Source organism: Talpa occidentalis, unplaced genomic scaffold, assembly GCF_014898055.3.
Source record: "Talpa occidentalis isolate TD23 unplaced genomic scaffold, MPIMG_talOcc4v2.1 talOcc4.12, whole genome shotgun sequence".
Taxonomy (NCBI): Eukaryota; Metazoa; Chordata; class Mammalia; order Eulipotyphla; family Talpidae; genus Talpa; species Talpa occidentalis.
This window is the reverse complement of record NW_023601212.1, coordinates 13,079,338-13,104,438: the sequence shown is the minus strand read 5'-3', so window position 1 is coordinate 13,104,438 and position 25,101 is coordinate 13,079,338. Positions and strand designations below refer to the sequence as shown.

General features: G+C 38.7%; 2 protein-coding genes and 1 pseudogene across 2 annotated transcripts in view; 2 read left to right on the top strand and 1 right to left on the bottom strand.

Moving 5' to 3' along the window:
- BCO2 (beta-carotene oxygenase 2) overlaps positions 1-7,461 on the bottom strand; it is a 40,337-nt gene extending 32,876 nt beyond the window's left edge. Inside the window, exon 1 of the mRNA XM_054693099.1 lies at positions 7,450-7,461. The gene's annotated coding sequence lies outside the window, so the exon portion shown is untranslated. The remainder of the gene's footprint in view (positions 1-7,449) is intronic.
- IL18 (interleukin 18) lies at positions 1,892-16,081 on the top strand. The gene is made up of 6 exons (XM_037505266.2): positions 1,892-2,030; positions 9,773-9,859; positions 10,650-10,661; positions 13,667-13,801; positions 14,448-14,581; positions 15,520-16,081. The coding sequence occupies exons 2-6, from the start codon at positions 9,781-9,783 to the stop codon at positions 15,739-15,741; spliced, it is 582 nt and encodes a 193-aa protein (XP_037361163.1). The 5' UTR covers positions 1,892-2,030; positions 9,773-9,780; the 3' UTR covers positions 15,742-16,081.
- Positions 16,082-16,312: 231 nt separating this feature from the next.
- LOC119240375 (essential MCU regulator, mitochondrial-like) lies at positions 16,313-16,624 on the top strand (annotated as a pseudogene).
- Positions 16,625-25,101: the final 8,477 nt, after the last annotated feature.

The following is a 25,101-nucleotide window of genomic DNA, read 5'->3' as shown; positions in this document are numbered from 1 at the left end:
AATTTCAAAGATTGACATTCTAAAGGTATGCCCAATGAGCTGATGGGGAAGATAAAAAGGCCTATCACCTCATAAAACAAAGGTCAATAACACCCCTCCATAAATTCAAGTACACGCTCCTACACCTTAGCAAATATATTTAATACGTAGATATATATTACTAATTTCTTTTCACCTTAGTTTATTTGTCAAAAGACAAGTATGCTTTTGTTTATTGGTTGCAGATGTTCAATTGTTTTTAAATTAGTTCCTAGAAAATCGGTACTTAGTTTAAGTTGATTTGCTATATTATGAAATATGAGTCACATAATAAAACCAGGTGCTTGTGATACAATAATTGACTGTCTTTCAAGGGACCTAATCACTGAGATCTGATAGCAATCTATGATGAAATTTTCCTTCTATCTGTGGAAAAATTAATGTGCTTTTCAGAAAGCCGGGGGATTCACATTAATGGATTGTGTTTTGTCGTGAAATTGTCTTCTTCCCGACTTGTTGGTTTAAAATCTCATGAAACAAAAACATACAGTTTTAGATTATCATCATCCCTGCTTGTTAAAATATAAAGTTAGCCACCTAGTGTTTATCTCTTCATCATCATCATTTTTTGACAGCCATTAAATCCAAGAGTCTGGGAAATATTTTTCTAATTCTTCTCCCAGCATGGTATGATCTAGTGTTTTAAATATTTGTATGAAAATGAATCTCCCTAATATATCAGATTGAGACTGCCATGGATATTTGTTTGCGTTTTAAAATCTTATCTCCATTGTACAAACTCGGCCAGTAAAAATAAGTGCGAGGGCATGGAAGATTATAGCTGTAAAGTGCTTTAAAATATTCAAAGAACTGTCATTATCACCCCTAACTTTCATGAACAACTCCATGAAGTAGGCAGGACCTGGAGAAAAGAACAGGACAAGGAAAAATAATCGTTTCAAAGCTGAGAAGTGGGTGAACTATGCATTCTACATCTTTACACGTAGAGAAAAAAATAATTGAAAATGACCCTTTCAAAATTAACTTTTTTGGTATGCTGCTTCTGATCACCATGTGACTCCATGTTTTCATAATTGGCTCAATTGAGCATTATAGTTGGAGAACCAAAACGTGCTACTTCATGTGTATATTCCTGTCATAAATCTCTTTAAGGTGCCATTTTTCCCTCTTCTGGTAAATCACCAAACCTCCCAAACATCCTGCCGCAGACTATCTTTGTAATCAGTGCTGTGGACATGATGTTTGCATGACCTTATGAAATGAAATCCTTATCTTGTTATAAATAAAACCCATAACCCAAATAGCAGCAAAAGCAAGCATTTTGTTTCCTGCCTCTAAAACCTCTGTTTTCAAACCATCTGCTGTGGCAAAAAGGGAAACACAAAAACAAAAGTCGCCTTGCTAATCCCCTGCTAGCAAGGTGATAGAATGTAAACCGTGTTTAAGAAAAAATTTTCTTAAGAAATTTTGTTTTTGCTAATGATTTTCAAGGCTGTGATATTTATACTCTGCTTTTTTTTACAAGTGGCATTTTAGGTGCTCTGCTTACATTACAGACATTACTCTACTAGGGCTAATTATTTAGCATTGTTATTTAGCATTGTTCGATACAGGGAAAAAAGTTTTGTGCTGAAAGGTGAGTAGAAAGTCTAGCGCTTAGAGGTAACTTCTGAAAGAGGTAATAGCTTTGAAGAGCTAGAACTCCAACTTTAACAGATCTAATCTCATTAAAACAGTAATTTCGACATTAAAAGATGTGCTCGTATTCCCTGACACTTTATTTCAAGTTCTACTGCCCTGAAAAAAAAGAGAGAGAGAGAGAGCGAGCCCATGTTTCGGGCGGGCCCTAGCGTGCCAGGAGTCTCCGCCCCCGGCTTTGCTTCCTCTCAGGATGTCACACTTAAGCGGTGAGTTCTGTTCTCCAATGCATTCCTGCTCAGGCTGCTGAAGGGCTGCCACCTTCCAGATCGGTACAGCATCACGAAAAGCAAAGGCACCTCAAACCTTTCAGATCACCTCCTCTCGGAACGGTAAGAAAGATCATCCCTCTATTTGGAACCCCAGGCATGATCATTAGAGGTAAATAAACTAGAAAAGCGACAGAGAGGAATTTAAGTCCTTTCTGACATCACCATGATGGGCAGCCAGTGACAACAAAAGGGACTTAGCCACCAAAAAATTTAAAAAGCAACACAGCAAAGTCAGGGTAGAGATTCTTTCTTTTAACCACACTGGAGATTATCATTTCAGAGCAAATGTTCTCAACTTTTTGTTCTCATGATTTTTTTACGCTCTTAAAAACGATTGAGGACCCTGAGAAGTTTTTGTTTCTCTAGGTTATTTACTGTATCACTGTCATTTACTGTATTAGAAATTTTAAATGAGAATTTTTTAAAATAATGATCTATTTATTTTAAAATAAGAGTGAACACATCACATATTGGCATAGATAATATATTTGCTTGAAGATAACTATGTATTCCCAAAAAATTTACAGTGAACAGTGCATTGGTTTTGATTTTTACAAATCTCTTTAATGTCTGACTTAAAAAGACAGCTGCAGTCTCATCAACTTCTGCACCAGAATGGAATCTGTGGTAAATTATTGTACACTAGTGAGAGAATGAGAGTGAAAAACATAAAAATTATTAGACATATTGTATCTAATTATCTATTTTATGATTATTTGTAATTATTAAAATTATTATAAAAATAGCTTTGAACCGCATGAACCCGTCAAGTCTTGCTGCTTTGCAATGATAAATATGCTTCTTTTTAAGGGGCTCTCTAATTAAAAAGTGAACAAAAAAATTGCCAAAGATTGATAATCTTTATAGAAACTGCACCCGCACCCTCAGGTTGGGCTATAATTGCACAAAACTATAGGTTCACAAGAATTTTATCTCACAATAAGGAAAGGACTGAATAAATATCTCTAGAAGCATGAATAACAAAATTAAGACACCCTTAAACTCCTCATTTTACATAGCTATCCAGCTATTTCAAATTCTATTAAATCTTTCTTCAAAATATCTTTTTTTAATCTGATTTTTCATAATATCCCTACATGAATAATATGACTTCTTACATGAATTCCTATATATATTCTTACAGTAGTTCAATTTAGTAGTTTAATATAGTAGCTTCATAGCTTCTAAAAATACCCACAGTGAATATCCACAATGTGTTCTATTGCCTTGTGAGATTAAATTTAAACTCTTCTATGTGACTTCAAAAACTTTCCATAATCTAACCCCACCTTACCTAATGTTCACTGCAGGACATCAGGACTCTTCCACTATATTCACAAAATTATTCTACAAAATTATTTTAATTACCATATAAATGATCTTCTCTGACCTTCTCGTCTATTCAAATCTTAAGAGTTTTTTAAGATTAAATTGAATTCTCCTTTTCACATAAGGCCATTCCAACCACTTACATCTCATTTTTGGATTTTTTGCTTAAAGTCTATAGTTAGCAGTTGATTAAACAATTTTAAGTTCTCTTCCACCCCCACCTTTGCCACATCCATATACATACATATATAAGATGGCAAAATTTTCAAGAACAAAAAAACAATGATTTACAGAACTGAAAAGTTAGATTTTGATCCTGTTGCTTTTAAGATGATTACCTGATTTTAGGGAATTAGGTAATATGCTGCCTTATTTCATTCTGCAGACTTGGAATTCCACAGCAAAGATAAACATAATTATAGTTGCTTTTCAAGTTCAAGACATTTTTACTTTTAATCTAACAGTATTTTTTAAGCTAGTAGCTTAACAGCCTGGCTACATACTGAATATTCAATCAATATGTGTTATCGTAGAATTATGAGGAAGTGGTCACTAGGGCATTTACCATGTGTGGATGGTTTTTTCCTTACAACCTTAACTTTAATACTGAATTACAGAATGCTGGAGCTGGAGAAGACCTTAAGGAGCTTCCTCGTTGTCCAAATGAGGAAACTGAGACTCAGAATTAAGTGACTTGCCCCAGATGAGATTGTAATTGCTTGTGCCCATATTCTACCATTCACAAGCTTCTGATTAGTTGCCAGGGCTAGTTTAACTAAACTTTATTTTGTTTCAAAAAATGAATTGTCGCCACATACTTCTGGGAGGATCTTTTTCAGGTGGTTGCATAACTCCTTTTTAAAAAATCAATTATCTGGCTTCCTAGGTGGAGCAAGTTTCATAGGTTGGAGTTGAAAAAGCAAAGGAGCACAAATGAAAAAGAAACAGAGGAAAACTGGGAGGAAAAGGGAAAATGGGAAACAATGGCTGTAATCACAGAGGGTAAAAGAAAATCATCGAGGGTAAAAAATACATAAAATAAAAAATATAGGGCTTCCCCAGTGGCACAGCAGTTGAGTGCTGGGTTGCAAAGCTGCCTGCAGCCTCTGCAGCGCCAGTTGATCCCCGGCCACCTGTGAGGGTCCCACATGGCGCGACAGACCTCTCCTGCCACCCGCTGCTCCCCTCAGCAGTGTATTTCGTCAGTCTGCCTGTTCTGCTCCCTGCTCTGGCTCAGGTGAATTCTCTCACCCTCCTGTGATTCTGACTGTACCCAGTGCTTGTATAAATAAATAAATAAATCTTAAATAAATAAATAATATAATATAAATAATATAATATAATCATAGAGGGATAAAACAAGAACTCAAAATAAATAAAAATATACAAAAACTCAAAATAAATAAAAATAAATAAAAAACTACCAGAAAAAAATAAGGGGAAGAACATCAAAGAAATTATTGTATTTTTTTAATTTGTTTTCAGATTTTCCTCATTTCCTTTCTCTTTCTCACCAGCTTTCAGATGGAGTGAAAATTTTAAAACAAAAAAATAAATTCTACCAGTCGCTCTTCACACTGTTGTAGCAACAGTGTTTATCATATCAAAAATTATTCCTTTAACATGGATAAGCTCCTACTGCATATGACCTCTTGCCAGGTGTGGAAGTCTTTAAAAAATAAAAAAGAAACTCACACTGAAGTGGGACAAACCTATTTGTAATCAAAATCATCTTAATTCAGTGTTGTAAGAGCTATTTCAGTAGCCTGACCAGGACACTGGGGAGAAAATGACGAGAAATGGAGGTGTCAGGGAAGTTTTCTTACAGGAGATATATTGGAGCTGAGACTTAAAGAATCACGGAGGAGTTGGCAGGAAAAGCAAATGCAGGGAAAGTCTGGGCCTGTCAAGGGTAAAAGCGGCAACAGTGTGGAGTTGAGGTGAGTCAATAAGCAAGGAAACCAAACAGGAGAGTATTCAAAGAAGATACAAGAAGTGATGAGCAGTGAAATAAGCCAGAAAGAAAAAGAAATACTGATGGTTTCACTTATAAAAGGAATGTAGAGGATCCAAATAAGGGATGGTGGGGGGAAGTAATTATAATAAAGTGAAAATCAAAATCAACCAGCAACTATAAACCAGAGACATTCTGCGGGGTGGAGGAGGGAGTTGGATCAAAGCAGGGGTGGGAAGAGCACACGGGACTATGGTGATGGTACACGGGTGAATGGATGGTGGGAATTTCACGGGGACTATAATTGAGATGAGAAAGCATACATTGTACAAAAAAGAAGAACGATGTAAAAAATATATTTTAAATTAATAATAAAAAGAAGTGATGAGGACTTGATTTAAAACTACACTGCTGGAGATGGAGAGAAGATACCAAATTCTAGAGATATTTCTGATATAATCTACAGTATTTTGAGACAGGGGAAACATAAAACGTCGAGAAGGATTAAAGTCTCTTACAGCTGGAACTGTGGATTTGGAACCAGAAGTTGAAATTTGCAAGTTCCTTTCCCCTAAGAGCTACCACCCTTCTCTCTTCACTTTATAGCCAAACTTCCTCGAATTCTGTCCTTACAGTAGCCCCCTACCACCACCCATTCTGTCCTAGATCTTTGTCAACCTGTCCTCTGCTACCTCCACTTTCCACAAATTTTTACCATGCCAAAACTTCACAATTGCCAAAGGAAAAACAAAAATACCTTCCCAACTACCAAAACAGTGAACAAGTTTAAGCCTGTATCTAATCTGTGGGCTCTGCAACTTCTGATTTCAAGTAGCCGCTCATTGAAACTCCTTTCTACCTTGACTTCTTGACACTTCTTTCATTTGCAAAACTGCACTGTTTTCCACTCCTGCCTGTCTTTCATTATCTATTTTCTTAGTGAATGGAGTTACTTATAACATAGTTATAACATAACATAGTTATAAGTTATAACTTATAACATAGTTCTTAGTGAGGTAATCACTCAACAAACTGCCCAAGTCAGAAACTGAAATCATCCTCAGTAGATCCTTCTTCCATTTAACCCATAACCAATTAGCTCAAAAACCCTGCTTTTTATTCTCTCTGGAATCCATCCTCTCCCCTTCATGACAGTTAATAGCTGCATCAACTCCCCTTCAGTGGTGACTGAAGCCACTACTTCAGTCCAAAGCCTCCTTGGTTTTTTTTTTTTTTTTTTTTTTCCTCCTTGGTTTTTAAGTTAACTGTTAAAATTGCTTCCAAAATTTTCCAAAATTGTTTTCTGGCCTCGGTCCAGTGTTGCCCCATGAAATCCATTTTGTATATTCTACAAGAAAGAGCTTTTTTAAAACAAATATGACCATGTCTTTCTCCTACTTAAAATGTCAGTATTTTTTCAGAAAAGAAGTTCAAACTCTTTAGTTTAAACAGGATCTTTGAGAAGATTTTGTCAAACTGAACTCTAGTGCAAGTTGCATTTTATGTGAAATAAAATAGGCAGAATAAAAATAATGTTCTCAACTTATCAGCAAAATGAAATATGTGAACTCCAAATTAAATAGTTCATCTAGAATGACATAATTTCAAAACGGGTAAGCCAAGTGAGTTATGAGCTGGCAACACTATTGCCACATAGAAGTGTCGCTTATGCCTGGTAAGTATTATGTAAACTGGGCTCTTCTATAAATATCTCAGAATTTCTTGAGACATACAGACTGTTGCTGTGCTTTTTTTTTTTTAACATTCACTACTATTATAATTTTAAGTATTTTAATATCTGATAACAATGTTAAGGAATATTATCACTGCTTGTATTGCAAAAAATCTCCAAATAAATAACTTGAGAAAAATTAGATGCAAGAAAACAATAATAAAAAAGTTAAAATATGACCATGATAGGCGGTATATGGAAAGCACTTTGCAAAACATTACTAATAATGTTGAGAAAGTTGAAAAAAAGGAAGCAAAAATATATTTTGGTTGTAGATTTATGTACTCCAAGGATATCGCCTCACATAATTTTATATTTATTCTCTAGGAAAATTGAATCTTGAATTATGTTAGATTATAAGTGCGTTCTTCCTATAGAATGTGGCTGCATTTATATTACTTATGGCAAAAAATGATAAGGCTCCAAAAAAGTCATGGCCTCCCTGCTTCCTGGCATTTACTCACTTTGCTCCTTCTTCGTAGAATGCTCTCCCCAGTCTTGACAATGTGTTCCTCTCAATCAAAGCAGCACAATTGCTACTTCCTGTAAGAAACTTCTCCAACTCTGCCAGACACAGTGTGCGTCTTGTACATTCTGCTCTTACAGCATTCAGATACTATTTTGTACTTGTTTATATATTTGCCTCTCCCACTAGATTCTCAGTAATTGGTGGATAGGAGCTAAGTCTCATTCCTGTGTGATTAGTCAACTGTCTAGCTACATACCTGATACTTAGTGAATAATTAATGGATGATTAAATTCAAATATTGTTCATTTTTTAAAGATTTATTTATTTATGCATAGAAGAACTGGGGTGTAGGCCAAAGTTGTGGGTTGCAGGGGGTGAGAGGATTCACCAAAGATTGTCTATTTTTTTAAGGTAACTGTGTACTTCTCTAAATCTGCTGACTCATTGACTACCTAATACTCACTGTGATGAACAGTAGGAATATCCAATTTTCTGACTACTAGGTACTTTTCAGGTGAAGTAATTTCAAAAATATGTATGCATTACATAAAAATAAAGGTTATAGACAAGACTACCATAGCCATTATTTTACCAATTGATGCAGATCATATATCGTCATAAATTTACTAACTATCCACACTTGAATATGTGTAAAGAAATGAACCTAGATATAAAACTGCTAAATAGCTGCCAACTAACAAATATTTTGGGTTAGCTTAATTTGGATTAAGTTTTTTCAATTAGATTTTAATTCCCTGCTTCCTCTACCATATCTGTTTGACCTCTCAGTAGACTATGCTTGAAAAAATTTAAATTCCAGGGCCTCCCCTGGTGGTGCAGCGGTTGAGTGCTGGGCTGCGAAGCTGCCCTCAGCCTCTGCAGCGCCGGTTCGATCCCCGATCCCTGGCCGCTGGCGAGGGTCCCACATGGCACGGCAGACCTCTCCTCACCCGCTGCTCCCCTCAGCAGTGTATTTAGTCAGTCTGCCTCTTCTGTTCCCCACTCTGGCTCTGGTGAATTCTCTCACCCTCCCATGCTTCTGACTGTACCCAGTGCTTGTATAAATATATAAATGAATCTTTAAAAAAAAAATTTAAACTCCAGGTACTTTTAAATTCTAGAGTAGGGCTTCTTAATTATCTCTATGGCATGGACCACTGTGGACAGTCTGGTGAAGTCTATGGATGCCTTCTCAGAATTATATTTTTATGTGTAAAACTAAACACTTAAGAAGAAAGGAAACCCATTATATTAAAATAAGGTTATGAAAAAAATCATTCTAACAAATTTCAGTATACTATATATGTGTTTCTTTATTAACATTAAATAACAAGATCTACTGGTAATACTATAGCTTGCATATATTTCAAAGAACTAATAAGTTTAAATCATATTTCAAGATCTCTGCAACAATGACCACACATCAGGAAATAGATATTTCCATTAGTCACAGTTACTGTGGTTTTCTTCCCACATCATAATGGAAGAGCTGCTGAATTTCCTCAAGAAGTTGGTGAAAATAAATATATACTTTTCCCACCCAAGTTCACAGTTTTCCCAGATTTAGAAATCTTGCTCCGTAGACAAAACTCTGGAAGGGAACACACCATATTAAAGTAGGGTAGAGCAGAGAAGAACAAAATGAAAAGATTTTAACATTTTCAAAACCTATTATATTTGGCTTTTTGTATTTATGATTGTATTTATTTATGACTTTTGTAAAAATCATAGTACAGTCTAGACTCCAGGTCAAAAACTGCTGCTGCCCTGGGAGAAAGGCAGCCATCAGATGCCAGGGCCCTTTCAGCCTCCTCCACCCTGCCCCCACTCCTAGGAGGAAACACTATTTTTTTATCACTGCCTCACCTTTAGCACTTTGACAATGAAGCCACAAACTTTAAACTTCTCACACACAGAAATCCATTGGTTGTAAGACAGATAGAGCCAGTCTCAGTTAAAGGATAAAATTAGGTGTGTTTCTGGTATCCTTTAATTATATTGATAAAATATTTATATTTGCCAAAATAATTACAAAAACAATAATCCAGTTTAATAGTGGACCCTTATCCACCCTTTATAATATCATTTAATAAGAAAATGCTTTCCAGATTTCAAATATCTAATGGTTTACAAGAGAATGTTTGTAAATGGATATTCTTAAGGTCAAGACTCCCAGCATCAGAGTTTTCATCAAATTATGGGGTGATACAATGACTTCTGAATTTGGAGACAGCACAAGGCAGCAAGTAGTAAAAGATTCCTTTTTCACAAAAAGAACAATCATAACCACTTAGCACATGATTCTTTGCTTTCACTAGGAACAAAGATGGCTGCTGAAGCACCAGAAGACAACTGCATCAATTTTGTGAAAATGAAATTTATTAACAATACTCTTTATTTTGAAAGTAAGTGCAAGGCAATAGGCCAAAATCAGGGTTCAGATAAATGTATTCAAATAGGAAAAATATTGTGAGATGAACTATTAAGTGACTCCTTGTTGTCACTAAATTTCAATGTAGTACTAATGATACTCTTCTCTGGAAAAAATTATTGGACTTCTAGAAATTAGGCATAATATATTCAAAGTCCCAGCATCTTGTCCCACAACATGTCATGGCCCTTTATTAGCAGTAGCAAGTGGCTGCAGATGCAGGTGGGTCATGGGGACCCCACAAAACTGGGTATTTTTAGGGAATACAATTTCCCAAAGTAACTTGGCAATTATGTAAAAGATACTATAAATCTAGAGTTCTGTGAGTGAGTTATACCATTTTATGTAAATATATTTGACAAATAAAAATAAATGCTTATGATTAATCTTCTGTGGGTAGCTAGAAAGTTTGACTTGTTTTGAAAGTTTCATAGACAGACGTTAGGTGACTTTCCCTTAAAGCAGTAAATTTCAGAGGAAAATCCATCACTTTATAAAATTTATTTTTAGCTACAAATTTAATTTACAAATGCCGGATTTGGGTTTATATTTAATTTCCCGTACTAAATCTAATGAACATTTTATGAGACCTTTTGGATGATGATATAATATTTCTGATAGAGGCCGACAAAGGCCATCACAGATAAGACAGGAGTTAAAGACCGAAAAGTGGCAGGAACGAGTAATGAAAAGCTAAGGTGAGCTGAGATTGTGAGTTTAAATATAGAACTTAACATTATTTCTCTCTCTTTTTTCCCCTTTAGCTGAAAATGATGGTAAAGTATAAATTTATTTCTCATTCTTTGCAAAATAAATAGCTACTTGAGTAAGCACCCCACAGATACATCCATATCACCATTGTCAGCTGAGAGAAATGGTTGCCAATCTTCTTGAGAAGTTTTTCTTCCTTCAAAAGCATGTGGACTCAGTAGCACAGCCTTGGGATAAAGATGGCCATAAAGAGATATAAAGAAGAATCTCTAACAAAATATGAAGCTCTATACCTTAGAAAATTCCCCAGTTCTTAGAATATGTAAAATAGGCCTCTCCTGTTATAGAGATCCTAAGTTTAGCAGGATATCATGGATTTTCTCACTTATATGTGAAAAAGGGGTTGAAGCAGGAAAATTGTCCAAAATTAAGAATATCTCCCTTCTGCAATCCCCTCTCTCAGAAATGCATCATAGAGAAGCCTGGGAAGCTCCCAGGAGTCAGAGAATTCTGAAAGTAGAGAGATAGGGAAGGAGCAAGCCGAACTGAATCATTCTTCTTATGAGAACTTGTCCTTCTGGCATCAGGGAGAATCATACGCATATCTAATCTGTGTTCATCTAACAGACCCTCAGATTATTCAGTCATCAGTTTCTCACAATTTTCCTTAAAAATCAGCATCTTCCTCATTCTCAAGGTGATCCTAACTGGACTAGAAATAGAAAACAGCAACTTTAAAAAAAAAAAAAAAAAAAAAAAGCAATGTCCCTTCAGGTTTCTTCCTCCACTCCCAGCTTTATTGAGATATAATTGACTTACCACTCCATGTTTCTTGAAAGATTGCTCTACTCTCCATATATTTAACTCAGTAAAAATTGGCATTAAGTACTTAGCCCAGTAGATTATGGGGAGGAACTTTGAAGAAGGAACAGATTTGAAGAGTAAATAGGAGTTAGCCAAGAGAAGGTATTCTGAACAGAGAGATCACATCCAAAGACCAAGATATGAAAGAAAACATGGCAGACGGGGAGTAGAGTGGGAATAGGAGAACAGTGAGAGTAGAATGATAAGTAAATAGAATATAGCTTAAGAAGGTTTTCTTATTCCAAGATATGGAATTTGAACCTTATCTTTGGGGTAATAGTGATTCATTAAATGCAATGTGTATAATCTAGGATACAGATTAGTTTGCTGTAACACAGAAATCTAAAAATATAGTTACTAATATACAGATATAGTAGTACATTTATATATATTAGTACATTTATATATATATAAAGAAATATTTACTACTTTATATATATAGTAGTAAATATTTCTTTCAAACAAAAGTCCAAGAAGGCAGTTCAGAATTAGTTGATGCAGTCTGATGATGTTGGGATCTCATGTTCCCAATATCTTGTTACTCCATCTTTCCCTAGCTGTGGAACTCATTCTCACACTCAGATGTCCTCATCACACTTCCTGGGTCCATATCCTAGCTATCAAGAAAGAATTCAAAATGAGAGAAAGACAGGCCTGTTCCCTTTAAAAGTTCTTAGAAGGTGCACACATCAATTCTAGTCATATGACCATACCAACTGCAAGAAAATCTGTAAAATATAATCTTTATTCCGTGTGACCATGTGCCTCATTAAAATTCAGAAGCAACATGATGGTATCTGAATTTCAGTTTTAACTAAAATTGAATTTTGATTCCTCTGGCTTCAGTATAAAGAACTGATGTGGGAACAAAAAGGGGGAAATGCAATTACTAGTCTACGATTGTAGTCACCATGATAACATGAATTATTAAAGTAGACACAGTGAGGTGCTGATGAAAAGCTGTGAAGGGGTTTTAGAAATACTTAGAAGAATCAACAGGATATGGCCGGGGGGTGGATTTAGAAGGGGGATAGAAAGAAATATGTAGTGTTTTGTTGTGTTTTTTTCCACATAGGCAGTTTCATTGCCTACATGAAATGGGAAACACAAGAAGAATAACAGAGTAAAGAGATACAGGACAAAGATGAAGATATATGATAAATTTAGTTTTGGATTTTATCCTAATAGAAATGTCCAGAAGACACTTGCACATATGATTCTGAGCTCAGGATAAAAATCTGGGCTGCAGATATGGATGTAGGAGGCTTGTACATAGAAATGGCATCAGAAGCTGTAGAAATAAAGAGAAAATTAGAGAAAGTGTGCAGTGTGAGAAGGTAAAAGCCAAAGACTGACCTATGAGGAATATCTACATTTAAAAATGCAGTAGAAAGAGAAGCTGATAAAGAACAAAACAGAATAACCTAAGAGGAAAAGAAGAACCAAAAAAAGGTCACACAATCCCCGAAGAGCATTTCAAGATGGAGGGAATAGGTACTGTTGAATTTTGTAGCCTTGAAAATCAAGGGCTTGAAAATGTCTATGACAATTAGCAACCAGCAGTTCAGTGAACTCAGTGAAAGTAATTTGGTGGAGAAATGGACATAGAGGCAATGAGTAGAAGAGTGAATAGAAAGTAAGGAAATGATGCCATAAGCTTGACTATTAAACAGAGGAGCGAGACAAGGCTGGCTACAGAGATGGGATCCAACGGATGGAGGAGATATAGACTATGGAAGAGAGTGAAAGGAAATAAGTTTGGACAATTGATGTGTTTGTAGTAACATCAATTTGCACATTTCTATAATTGTTTATATCAGCAGAACTCAGCAGCCTGATTTGGAAAGAAAGTGATTTAGAGATTCAAGATATGACAAAAGGGTCAACACAATGATAAACCATGAGGTCCAAGCTGTATGGAGAAGGAACAGAACAAGAAGAATTCAGGTGGGGAGGAAATGCAAGAATGAGGAGACTGGAGGACTCTATGAAATGGAGTAAAAGCATAAGAAAACTAAAACCATGGAAATTATAGTCAGAAAGTAGTATATTTCAATGTAAGATTTCAGAGGTAGTGTTCTGAGTAATAACAAGATACAGGGTGTGCCACTAGAAGAGGGGATAGTGATTAATAGTTTTTGAAAATTGAAACATATACTATTCCTATTTGTGAATTTGGAAAAAAATTATTTAATGTGCACTGTAGAAAACCTGGAATCAGATTACTTCAGCAAGCTTGAATCTAGAGTCTCAGTCATACGAAATCTGAACAACCATGTTCTCTTCTTTGGCAACGGATGTGAAGCTGTGTTTGAAGACATGCCTGATTCTGACCTTCCAGGTATTTCTCTCCGTCTTCCTTCCCTATCCCTCTCTTTGTCTCTCTCCTTCCCTCCCTCCCACCATGTGTGTGTGGTGGTACAAGGGGTAAGCTCAGCACTATGAAGCTATCTGCAAGCCTGCAGCTTGCAGCACCAGTTCGATCCCCGGCCAGCCAGGAAGGTGACCCACATGGTGCAACAGACCTCTCCTGTCTTGCCCACTGTTCCCCTCAGCAGTGTATTTCAGTCAGTCTGCCTGTTCTGCTCCCCACTCTGTCTCTGGTGAATCCTCTCACCTCCCGCACCTCTGGCCTGTACCCAAGTTCTTGTATGCATAAATAAATCAATCTTAAAAAAAAAGTTAATGGCAATCTTTTAGAATTTTGAGTATCTCTAAAATACTCAAAAAGTGGCTGCACTTGTGTTGTAATACACATTTTAATGTGTTTTAAAGAATGCATAACCTGGTGTGTGTGGTCTCCTGCTGACTAGCAAAATCTCCGTGTGTGTGTGTGTGTGTGTGTGTGTGTGTGTGTGTGTGTGTGTGTGTAGTGAGGAGGAGTGGTGATGGACCCACTAAAGACTATCCCTCTGGTAATTTCCATAATAATTAATTTGCAAAAAAATCTTTTAACTAATGTTCTTACTTACGAATGTTTATTTCAGAAAATAAAGCCCAGATCACGTTTATATTGTGTTTATATAAAGACAGCTTCACTAGAGGTATGGCAACAACCATCTCTGTGAGGTGTAAGAAAATGTTTACTCTCTCCTGTGAGAACAAAGCAGCTACCTTTAAGGTAAGACTGAGCCGTGGTTTATCTGCAAAATTAGAAAAACCAAATATTCCCAGCTCAACCTTTTGTCTAGAGCATGAATAGCGAAAAAGAGAACCACTGAAATGAATAGTTTCCAAAAATTGTCAAACTCTTTAACCTACTATAGCAGCATCATGGTTTTCCTGACTCAGCTCTAGGGAGAAAGAGGAACAACTGGGTATTCTGACGAATCAACCTGTAGATAAATAATATAGAACACATATGTGAACTACCATGGTTCAGCATTGCACAAGTCCTGCTACACAGAAGGAAGCCAATCATTCTTGAAACCCTCGACTTTGTAAATTATGATTATAATATTTTATCTGTAACTATTGTGCTCCTGCTACTGCTATGAAAATGGAGTATTTGTCAGGGAAACAGTCGTGGGCTACTGAGTAAGCCAATATAGCAGGACAATCCAAGAACCCAGATTCTAGCCATAGGACAAATACTAAGCATATTACAGCTCGTTTCAGTTCTAGACTCCACTGAAGGAAGGCGCTGACATTCCTGCCACTTCCTATGAGGGGGAAGTCGTCGATGTCTTTAGCTGTGAATGGCTGGAGAAGACAGGAACAAACATTAACCCTAAGAGACTGGGGTCTTTTCTGTAAATCTACTTCATCCTTAGCAGATACAGACTAACTCAGTAGGAGAGGAGAGAAAGATAAATGGGGGGAAACTAGAGGCATACACCTGAATGTACAGTGCATAGTGAAAAAGTCAGTGTGGAGAGAAAAAAGGCCATCAGGAATTAAGAGGGAGAGATCAATATTCTTATAGTAAGAGATTTTTGTCCTTAACTCTTGAAAATAAAAAGTTCTTTAGTTCTGTACAATAATATACTTCAAAATAAACTGCACATATTCAATTTGCTTGTGTCCTTTAAAAAATTAACTAATTTTTTTTCTATATAGGAAATGAGTCCTCCTCAAGATATTCCTGATGAAAAAAGTGACATGATATTCTTTCAGAGGAGTGTTCCAGGACATCATGATAAGATACAATTTGAGTCTTCATTGTACGAAGGATACTTTCTAGCTTGTCAACAAGAAAATGATTGTTTCAAACTCATTTTGAAAAAAAATGGTGCCCATGTAGATAAATCTGTAATGTTCAGTGTTCAAGTCCAAAAGTAAAACTGCATTGGGCCTCCCTGGTGGTGCAAGGGGTTAAGATGCAACCTATGAAGCTATCGACAGCCACTGGAGCACCAGTTTGATCCCCGGCCAGGGAGCTACCCACACGGTGCAAGCAGACCTCTCCTGACTCGCCAGTTAATCTTCCTGTTCTGTTCCCCACTCTGTCTCTAGTGAATCCTCTTACACACGCCCCCCTCCCCCCCACACACACCGCTGGCCTGTACCCTAGTTCTTATATGCATAAATAAATAAACCTTAGGGGGAAAAAAATAAACAAAGAGTAAAACTGCATTAACTTCCTAAGTTACTATTTTTCACAAGGCCTAAGTGTTTGAGTATGGTATTGTAAGGTAACATGCTTAATGAATACATTTAACAAAAAAATACAATTTTTACACTGAAAATTTCAAAACATTGCTGAGGGAAATTGAACATGATCAAAATAAATAGAGAAGATTCTAATAGTTCGATATTATTAAGACGGAGGTTCTCTCTTCCCAAGGGCGTCACCCAGGCAGGGCGGGGCTGGGGGGGGGTCCGGGCAGTGGGCCAGGGGCAGAGCTGGGAGATGGCATCCGGAGCAGCGCGCTGGCTGACACTGACACCCATCCTATTCAGGGCTCTCGAGAGTGGACCAAGCTTGAGAAAGGTGGCAAGTCTTCCCAGGATAGCACAGCTCAGGTCAGAGCCTGGTATCATTGAAGTCAGCGATCATTATTTGCAGTGGCATCTTTTTGCCCAAACGGGTGAAAATGTCCTTTGACCTTCTCGGTGTATTCTCCATTGTGTTTCCCTTTCTCTATGTCTGGATCCTCACTAGCAATAACTTTGCTGCTCTACTTGAGGAGCATGACGTGTTCCAGAAGACGACCATGATTAACAGAACATGGAGGAAGTACAGAAAGGGGAAAGCCCTCAATTAAGAAATGGTGATGTTCACAGCCTCTTTTTGTTCCCTATCAGCAGAAGGATCCCAGGAAAGTCCTCAACCTCCCAATTCCAGTGAATCCCCCTGCATGGTCTGTTGTTGTAGATTCAGGGAGGTTCCCTGAGAGGTGCTGGTTACGCAACACAAATTATGAATAAATGTAATAATTATCCGCCATAAAAAAAGGCAGTTCTCCCAGATTCACCTAAAAAACTCAAAACAACAACAGAGGCCATAAAACAATAGAATAAAGATAAAACAAATGTGAGGCGGCTACAATTGAAATAATAGAACTAAGAAACACTATAGCTGATTTAAAAAATATAGCTGAGGGCTTGAAAAGCAGATGAACAGAGGTAATGAAGAGAATTAATGAGCTTGAAAAATGTTGGTGAACCCACCATTAGAACCACGTAAAGAAAAGAGAATTTTAAAATGAAAACAGTATTCGAGCCCTTTGGGACAACTTAAGGAGAAATAACATCCATATCATAGGGATGCCAGAAGGAGAAAGGAAAGAGAAAGGCATAGAAAATTTATTTAAAGAAACAACTACTGAAAATCATCTTAATCTGAGAAACAAACCAATATCGTGATACAAGAAGCCCAAAGAGTTGCAAACAAAATGATGGGGGTGAGGGGGATCACCCATGAAGACACATTATAATAATGTTGCTGTTGAAAACTAACAGCAAGGGCAGAATATTAAAAACATTAAGAGAAAAAAGGGACGCCTATATGGGAACACCAATTAGGCTGTCAGCAACCTTTCAAATACAAACAATTTAAATATAAGATGTTCAAATACTTAAAAAGATTTCCAACTCAGAATCTTTTACCCAGCAAGTTTAACATTCAAGATAGACAGAAGAGTAAGGAACTTCACTTAAAAGCAAAAACTAAAAGACTTTATCGACACCGAGATGCACATGAGAAAAAAGGGGGTGTTATTATGAAGCAACAGAACAACAAATATGGAGGCAACAGACAATTAATTCACTTTCACTTCATTTGGGGGAAGAGGAGGCCAGGAACGATGTAGCTCATTAGAACACGGAGAGCCCAGACCTCCCAAAGGATGACTCAAGTAGCGGAACCTCAGTAGAACCCTCAAACAAAAGTAACAGAAGTTGCACATTAAACAATGGAAATGGAACTTAAACCATACCAGGGAACCCTTAAAAAATAACAGACAAGGCAAAACAAAAAACAATTAAAAACACTAAAAATGGCAATGAGCATGTATGTCTCAATAATCACCTTATATATAAATGGCCTGAATTCACCAGTTGATAGAATGGATTTCAAAACAAACTCCAGCCCTCTGTTGTTAAAAGAAACCCATCTTACCAGCAAAGACTATAAGTTAAAGGTTGCAAGACAGTTATACAAGCAAGTCTCACCCCCCAAAAAAATCAGGAGCAGCTATATTTATATCTGATAAAGTAGACTTCCAATTAGGAGAGGTAATAAGAAATAGAGAAAGACATTGTGATTAAGGGCATAATACAAGAAGAAATAACACTCATAAGGATGGAGCACTGAAATACATAACACAGTAACAGAACTTAAGGAAAGTACGGGGGCCTCCCTGGTTGCACAAGGGGTTAAGTCACAGCACTATGAAGCAATCCACAGCCACTACAACGTGAGTTTGATCCCCAGCCAGGGAGCTACCCACACAGCGGAGCAGACCTCTCCTGTCTCACCTGCTACTCCCCTCAGCAGTGTATTTCAGTAGATCTACCTGTTCTGTTCCCCATTCTGTCTTTGGTAAATCCTCTCACCCCCACACCTCTGGCCTGTACCCCAGTTCTTGTATACATAAATAAATAAATCTTAAAAAAAAAAAAAAAGAAAGAAAGAAAGAAGCATGGGCTGGCATGGAACTGTCCACTGCAGTTACTGCCAAAATCAGAAGTTGGCTGAAGAAATGTGACACAGGCACCAGAACTGGATCAGGCACTATGGCAAGAAGGTGACGCTCAAGTAATAGAAACAACTAAAAAGTGAAGCTGAATTCCCTTCTTCATTGACACTAAGATGCTCTTGATGGTAAAATGTACAGTACTAATTTACTTTGAAACTTTGCGCACCATGGACCACTAAGAAAGAAAGACACTGCCAGCTAAACTCTGACATGCCTTCGATGCTAAGACTCATTTTTATTTCAGAGATAGTAAAATGGGGAAAGCTGCCTATCTTACACTTAATGAAATACAGCATATAGTTTTAATCCATCTGCATTACTCAAAGGTAAATGCCTCCATCTCTATAAATAAGCTAACACTTTAATAAGCTTGCTAAACATAACACGCTATATGACTCAGTTTTTGTGGTTTGAGGGGGTAACTGAATTTCACATGTGAATCAGGTGCACAAAGAGGGGTGTGTTTTGACATCGAGATAATCAGTGCAGAACATGAAGAAACTTTGGGAACATCGCTCTTCCTTCGATGCATAGAATGGGCGTTTAAGCCACTCTCAACAAGAGCTTAACAGACAGAGAAAGCCCTTTTATTAAAAAAATATACAAAACTATTTTCCTATAAATATATTAAGCAGACTGTCTTATGTTCTAAATTACAAAAGTTTGGTCACGTTTTTCAGTAGGAGTTGAAATCAGTCTTTGCCACAGACCAGGATCTTAGCAAAATAAATCTGATCATATGCTAACTCATCTGAAAACTTTCTTTCAATAAAGTTGACAGTCTTATAATAAAATAAAAAATGACTAAGACAATGCATAATGTATCAACAGATCCTGACCATCATCTCCAGCTTTGTTTGTTTTCAAGATTTATTTTTATTTATACAAGTACTGGGGTACAGTCAGAGGCACGGGAGGGTGAGAGAATTCACCAGAGACAGCAGGGAGCAGAACAGGCAGACAGACTAAAGACACAGCTTGCGGGAGCAGCGGGCGAGGCAGGAGAGGTCTGCCCCGCCATGTTTCTCCCTGGCCAGCCGGGAATCGAACCCGGGGCTGCAGAGGCTGTGGACTGCTTTATAGCTTGGAGCTCAACCTGCTGCGCCACTGGGGAGGCCCCATCTCCAGCTTTGTCTCACCACCTCCACTGCTACTATCCTGGTCTGAGGCCCTATCAACTCTCACCTGGGCTACAGCAACAACTTCCCACCCGGGCCCTGGGATCCTGCCCTTGACTTGCCCAGCACTTACTTTCAACACACTAGAGGCAGAGGTCCTTTCGAAAATTTAAGTCGAATTAGGAGACATCTCTGCTCAACTCCGCACAAGTGTCCATTCCATCAGAGTGAAAAGCAAAGTCCCCATAATAGCTTACAGGCCATCTGGCCCCACAAACCTTCCGATTTTGTCTCCTACTTCCTCCCGTCTCACTCACCCTGCTGCATTCGGTTCCTTGGACAGACCAAGCCTACCTCTGCCTTAGAGGTAGAGTCTGCTAGTTTCTCTGCCTGGAATTTCTCTCCCCCAGATGTCCATTGGCCAATTCTCCAACTCCTTCAAGACTTTGATAAAATCTCTCCTTTCCAATGAGGTTACCCTGACTGCGCTATTTGAATCCATAACCTATTCCATCCCATCTCCAGGCCCTACTGATCTCCCTTACACTGCATTACTTTTCATCAGCAGTCCACCCCTTCTGTGTAGTATACTATATACTTGTATTGTATTTTTTCTTTTTTCAAAGATTTATTTTATTTATTTATTTAAACAAGCACTGGGTACAGTTAGAAGCACGGGAGAATGAGAGAATTCACCAGAGCCAGAGGGGAGAGCAGAGCAGGCAGACTGACGAGGTACACTGCTGAGGGGAGCAGCGGGCGGCAGGAGAGGTCTGCGCGCCATGTAGGTCCCTCACCGGTGGCCGAGGATCAAACTGGCGCTGCAGAGGCTGCGGGCGGCTTCGCAACCCAGCGCTCAACCGCTGCGCCACTGGGGAGGCCCTATACTTGTGTTATTAAACACTATGCTATTGTTTATTGTGAGAGACCCCAGTCAAAAAGAAAGGGACCTTTGTTTTATTTGCTGATGTCTCCCAAGCCCCCAGTGCGGAACCTAGGACAAATCAAGTGCTTGGTAGATGAATATGAGTAAATGAAGAAGGGAAAACAGACTTCAAGGCTTAATACCTTCTTACAGACTCAATGTTTTCCTAAAATACACAAAATGTCCAGTTCTCTGAAGCCTGGGGGGCCCAGTCCCAAGCTTCAGCTCTGGCGTGAGCTGCTGAGGGCAGCATCTGTGACTTTCGATTCTGCCCATCACTGAGCAGTGGCTGGAAGCCTCAGAATCTTCCATGGTTAAAACTTACTATAGAAGGGAGAATGCCGGGGCCTCCCCTGTGGCACAGCGGGTTGAACACAGCGATGTGAAGCTGTCCACAACCTCTGCAGCGCTGGTTCGATTCCTGGCCAGCCAGGGAGAATCCTACATGGCACAGCAGACCTCTCCTGGCTCGCCCACTGCTCCCCTCAGCAGTGCTTTCAGTCCGTCTGCCTGTTCTGCTCCCCACTCTGTCTCTGGTGAATTCTCTCACTCTCCTGCGACTCTGGCCTGTACCCCAGCTCTTGTATAAATAAAATAAATCTTAAAAAAAAAAAAAGAAGAGAGAATGCCAATTCCTGCTGGACCCAGGGTGCCTGGAGAGCCGTGTTGAGGTGCCCAAAGTACAAACTTAACAGTGGACCCAGGTGGTCAGTATCCCTTCCCTCCCACCAGTGGAAACCTCAAACCACACCTGCAGCATCCAGAAAGGCTCCACCCTTACATCCTGGCACCCCGACAGGCTGATTACACCCAAGGAGGAGGTAAAGAAACCTCACCATGGAATGCCTATGATGTGCCAGGCATTATTTCACCTAATCACACAGGTATTTGAGAATCGAGATCCTGATGCACACACGCCAAGGGCAAGTGGAGGCTAAGTCAAGTGTTCACAAAGTGCTTACAGAAGCAATAAGATCCCGAAGTATGGGGGGCAGGGCAGAGACACCTGCTCCTCTGAGTGTGATTAAGTCCAGGCTGCTTGTCAAAGTCACAGGCTTCATCAGTGGTTCCAATGAGATTTCCTAGTCCCTTCCCACCTTATGGTTTGTCAGTCTTTGATCCAGCATTTTCATCCTCACACACTGGGGCCCCATCAGGTCATCAAGGCTGGAAGTTGTGGGTTGCATCACTGAAGTTCACATGTAGCTTCACCCCCAGGGAGAGGAAGAGAAACAAACTGAATGGAATTATCTATCTGAGTGACTCACGCATCCACAAATCTTTACTGAGCACATACTATGAGTCATTCTCTTTTACAGGCATGAAAAAGAACTTACCTTCTAGTAGAGGAGAGATGAGATGAAACCTTTTTCTTTTTTAAAGAAACCAAATATCAAATAGTGAAAAATGCTATGTGGAGAATTAAGAGCCTCTAGGAAGAGGTGACATTTAAACTTGGATCTGAAGGTAAAGACAGCGGATCCCATACCAAGCTTATGAAGAAGAACATTCTAGGCAAAAATAACAGCTAGTGCAAATGTCCAAGACTGAGAAAACACTACTGTGTTCGAGGAGAGTTGGCAGAAGGGCACGTGGCCATGGAAGGGCTGGGAGAGGCAGTTGGGGCTGGGTCAGAGGCTGGTGGACTAGAGTGAGGAACGTGGATTTTATCCAAGTGTTAACGGGGGGTTTAAGCAGGGGGATGAAGCGATCCGATTTATGTTTCTAAAAGACCATTCTGGCTACTGGGAGGAGAATGGGCTAGCCCAGGTGAGGAATGAAGACAGTGGAGCCATGGAAGGGGAGAGAACTCGCAGACTCACCTGTGTCTTGGAGGAAAGTGTAGAAATTACCAGTGGATTTGGCGTGAGGGCAATAATGGGGTGGAATCCAGGATGATCCCAGGTTTGGGTGTGACATCAATGTGCTCACAGACATCTGGCCTGTCCAGCCTAACCTCCCAAGAGGGCCAAATATCTGAAGGGTACAGTTCATTTACAATCAGCTTTCTCGACAAAAACCTGCCCCACCACCCTACGATAGGGCTGTCCAAGAGCAAACTCGTTTATGAACAGACATTTTCAAAAAGACCTCTCAGACAGACCTGATATTGATGATCAAATTGCCACCCGTCTGAAATAACGATCGCCAAGGAAGTGTTTCTTCAATCAATCTCTACGGCACGTGAAAGATCAACCTACTGTATGGTTTTCCGTAATAAGATACCCAACCAACATACGCGCTTGTGACTTTGAAAATTATTTGAGATTGAAAATGAAATTGCAAACAGGGGAGAGAAGAGCACAAGGGCCTGTGGTGATGGTTCACAGGTGAATTGGTGGTGGGAATTTTATGGGAACTACACCTGAGAGGAGAAAGCAAACACTGCACAAAAATGAATAATTATGTAAAATATATATTAATTAATTTAAAAATCAAGTTGCAGACCATATTTTTCCAGATTCTTTCATTGCATCCATAGAACCAAACAGACAGAATAGGTCTTGTGTATAACCACAATATCCCAATTTAAAAAAAAGATAGGAGGCTCTTATCCCCATTTCACAGAAGAGTAAAGTAAGTAAACTAAGGTACTAGAAGGTACTAAAAGAGGAAGTAAAAGATGGAAGCTCAGGAAGTGAAATATTTTGCCCCAAGGTCACACACTAGTCCTTGCTAGTACCAACCCTCCTCACTCTTTCCACAATGCCCCAAGATTTCCCCATAAACCACTATACTATTTACTGGATATCCCTGAGAGAAGAAAAATGAAGTTCCAAATAAAGAGACTGACACCTTAGTAGAGGTACACAGGCCAACAACCACTGTGCAGGCCAGGAGACAGCAGCCAAGATCCCTGCCCTCAAGAAATGTAGTGAAAGAGTTAGTCATGTAGCACATACTATTAAGTACTGGCTTTGTACCAGGCACTGTACTGGGCGCTTGGCTTGAGTTTGTTTCTTTTGGTTAGTCAGAGTCAGGCAGGTTATTTGACATCCTACAACTGAAGAAAAGCAATTGCTTAATTTTTTTTTTTTTTTACTTTTCCAGTAATTATTACTGAAGTTCATGACCTTACAGAGTTATAATTATTTACACTGATAAGAAGTGTCAGACACAGCAATAGCATATTAAACACACACACAAAATGTTCATTAGCACTTGTTATTAACACTGGTTTAGCACCAGCAGGGGGTCCAAGCCAGGTAAGGTCAAGCGGTGAACACTTCGTACAATATGTGATTTTTAATCAGGCTTAAGGTAAGAAACTTGTTTCAGTAAAGAAAAAGAGGAAACAATTACTACATACTGTCAACTTCTCAAAAGTCTCATCACGTGTGTTTTGTTTTTGTTTTTTGGGGGTTCTTTTTACTGTAAGAAGAATTAAGTTATAATCAGAAATTTGAGTCTGGTGGAAAATTGTATTGTCTTATGGAGATTCCTCCAGTTATTTATTCCAATTCTAGGGAAGCCATTTTGCCACTCTTTAAGTTGTATATAACTGATATCACCACAAAGCTCTTGTGCTGTCCTGTGGAACTTCCTTCTGAAAAACAGCTTTGCCACCATTTGCACATTTATTTCAATATTCTTGGTCTATAAATGGTCTGTGTTTTGGATTCTCTTTCAAATCACCTGTAACCTCTTCCTGCCTCCCTGGTTGACAGATGAATAGAATAAAATTCTTAATGTATGTTCATTCTTATATCTGTATGACTTATGACTTGACTTTATTTTGAAAGCTATTTTTTAACAGGATAAAAGAGAGACAGGCAATTTTGGGACAGGGAAGAAACTGAGCAGAAGAGGGAGAGACAAAAGGAAGAAAGATAAGGAAGTTCTCTTGTAAAGTTTGAGGGGAATAAAGTAGAAGCCGGGTCTTCTGCGTTAGTCAACTAGGATTCTATTTCCTTTTTTCACACCAATTGTTCTGTTGGACTGTGGTATTAGCATGTACTTGGGAAATACATATAATTAAAACATAAAATCTTTTCCCAACTCATAAAACCTCTCCACAGAAGGAGAGAGAGAAAACAGATTAAATTTTTTTTAAAGAGATTTTTTTTATTTATACAATAGCTGGGGTACAGGTCAGAGGCGCGGGAGGGTGAGAGGATTCACCAGAGACAGAGCTGGAAGCAAAACAGCAGATGGACCAAAAGCACTGCTGAAGGGAGCAGCAGATGCGATAGGAGAGGTCTGCCATGCCATGTGGGCATCTCCCTGGCCAGCCGGGAATCGAACCCGCGCCACGGAGGCTGTGGACAACTTCACAGCATGGTGTTCAACCCTCTGCGCCACCGGGGAGGCCCAAAGGATTAATAAATAAGCCGAAAAAGTGATGCATCTCAGCATTATGCTAAGAGATTTGAAAGACAGAAAGAAATCTCACCCCTTACATAATCGAGCAGATACACCCTCTTAGATTTATGTTCTCAAGAGAAGCAATAACTTG

Coding starts and splice junctions, on each gene's coding strand:
- IL18 (XM_037505266.2), top strand. CDS start 9,781: ATGGCTGCTGAAGCACCAGAAGACAACTGCATCAATTTTGTGAAAATG. Junction 13,802..14,447: donor GCCTGATTCTGACCTTCCAG/GTATTTCTCTCC, acceptor TGTTTATTTCAG/AAAATAAAGCCCAGATCACG. Junction 14,582..15,519: donor ACAAAGCAGCTACCTTTAAG/GTAAGACTGAGC, acceptor TTTTCTATATAG/GAAATGAGTCCTCCTCAAGA.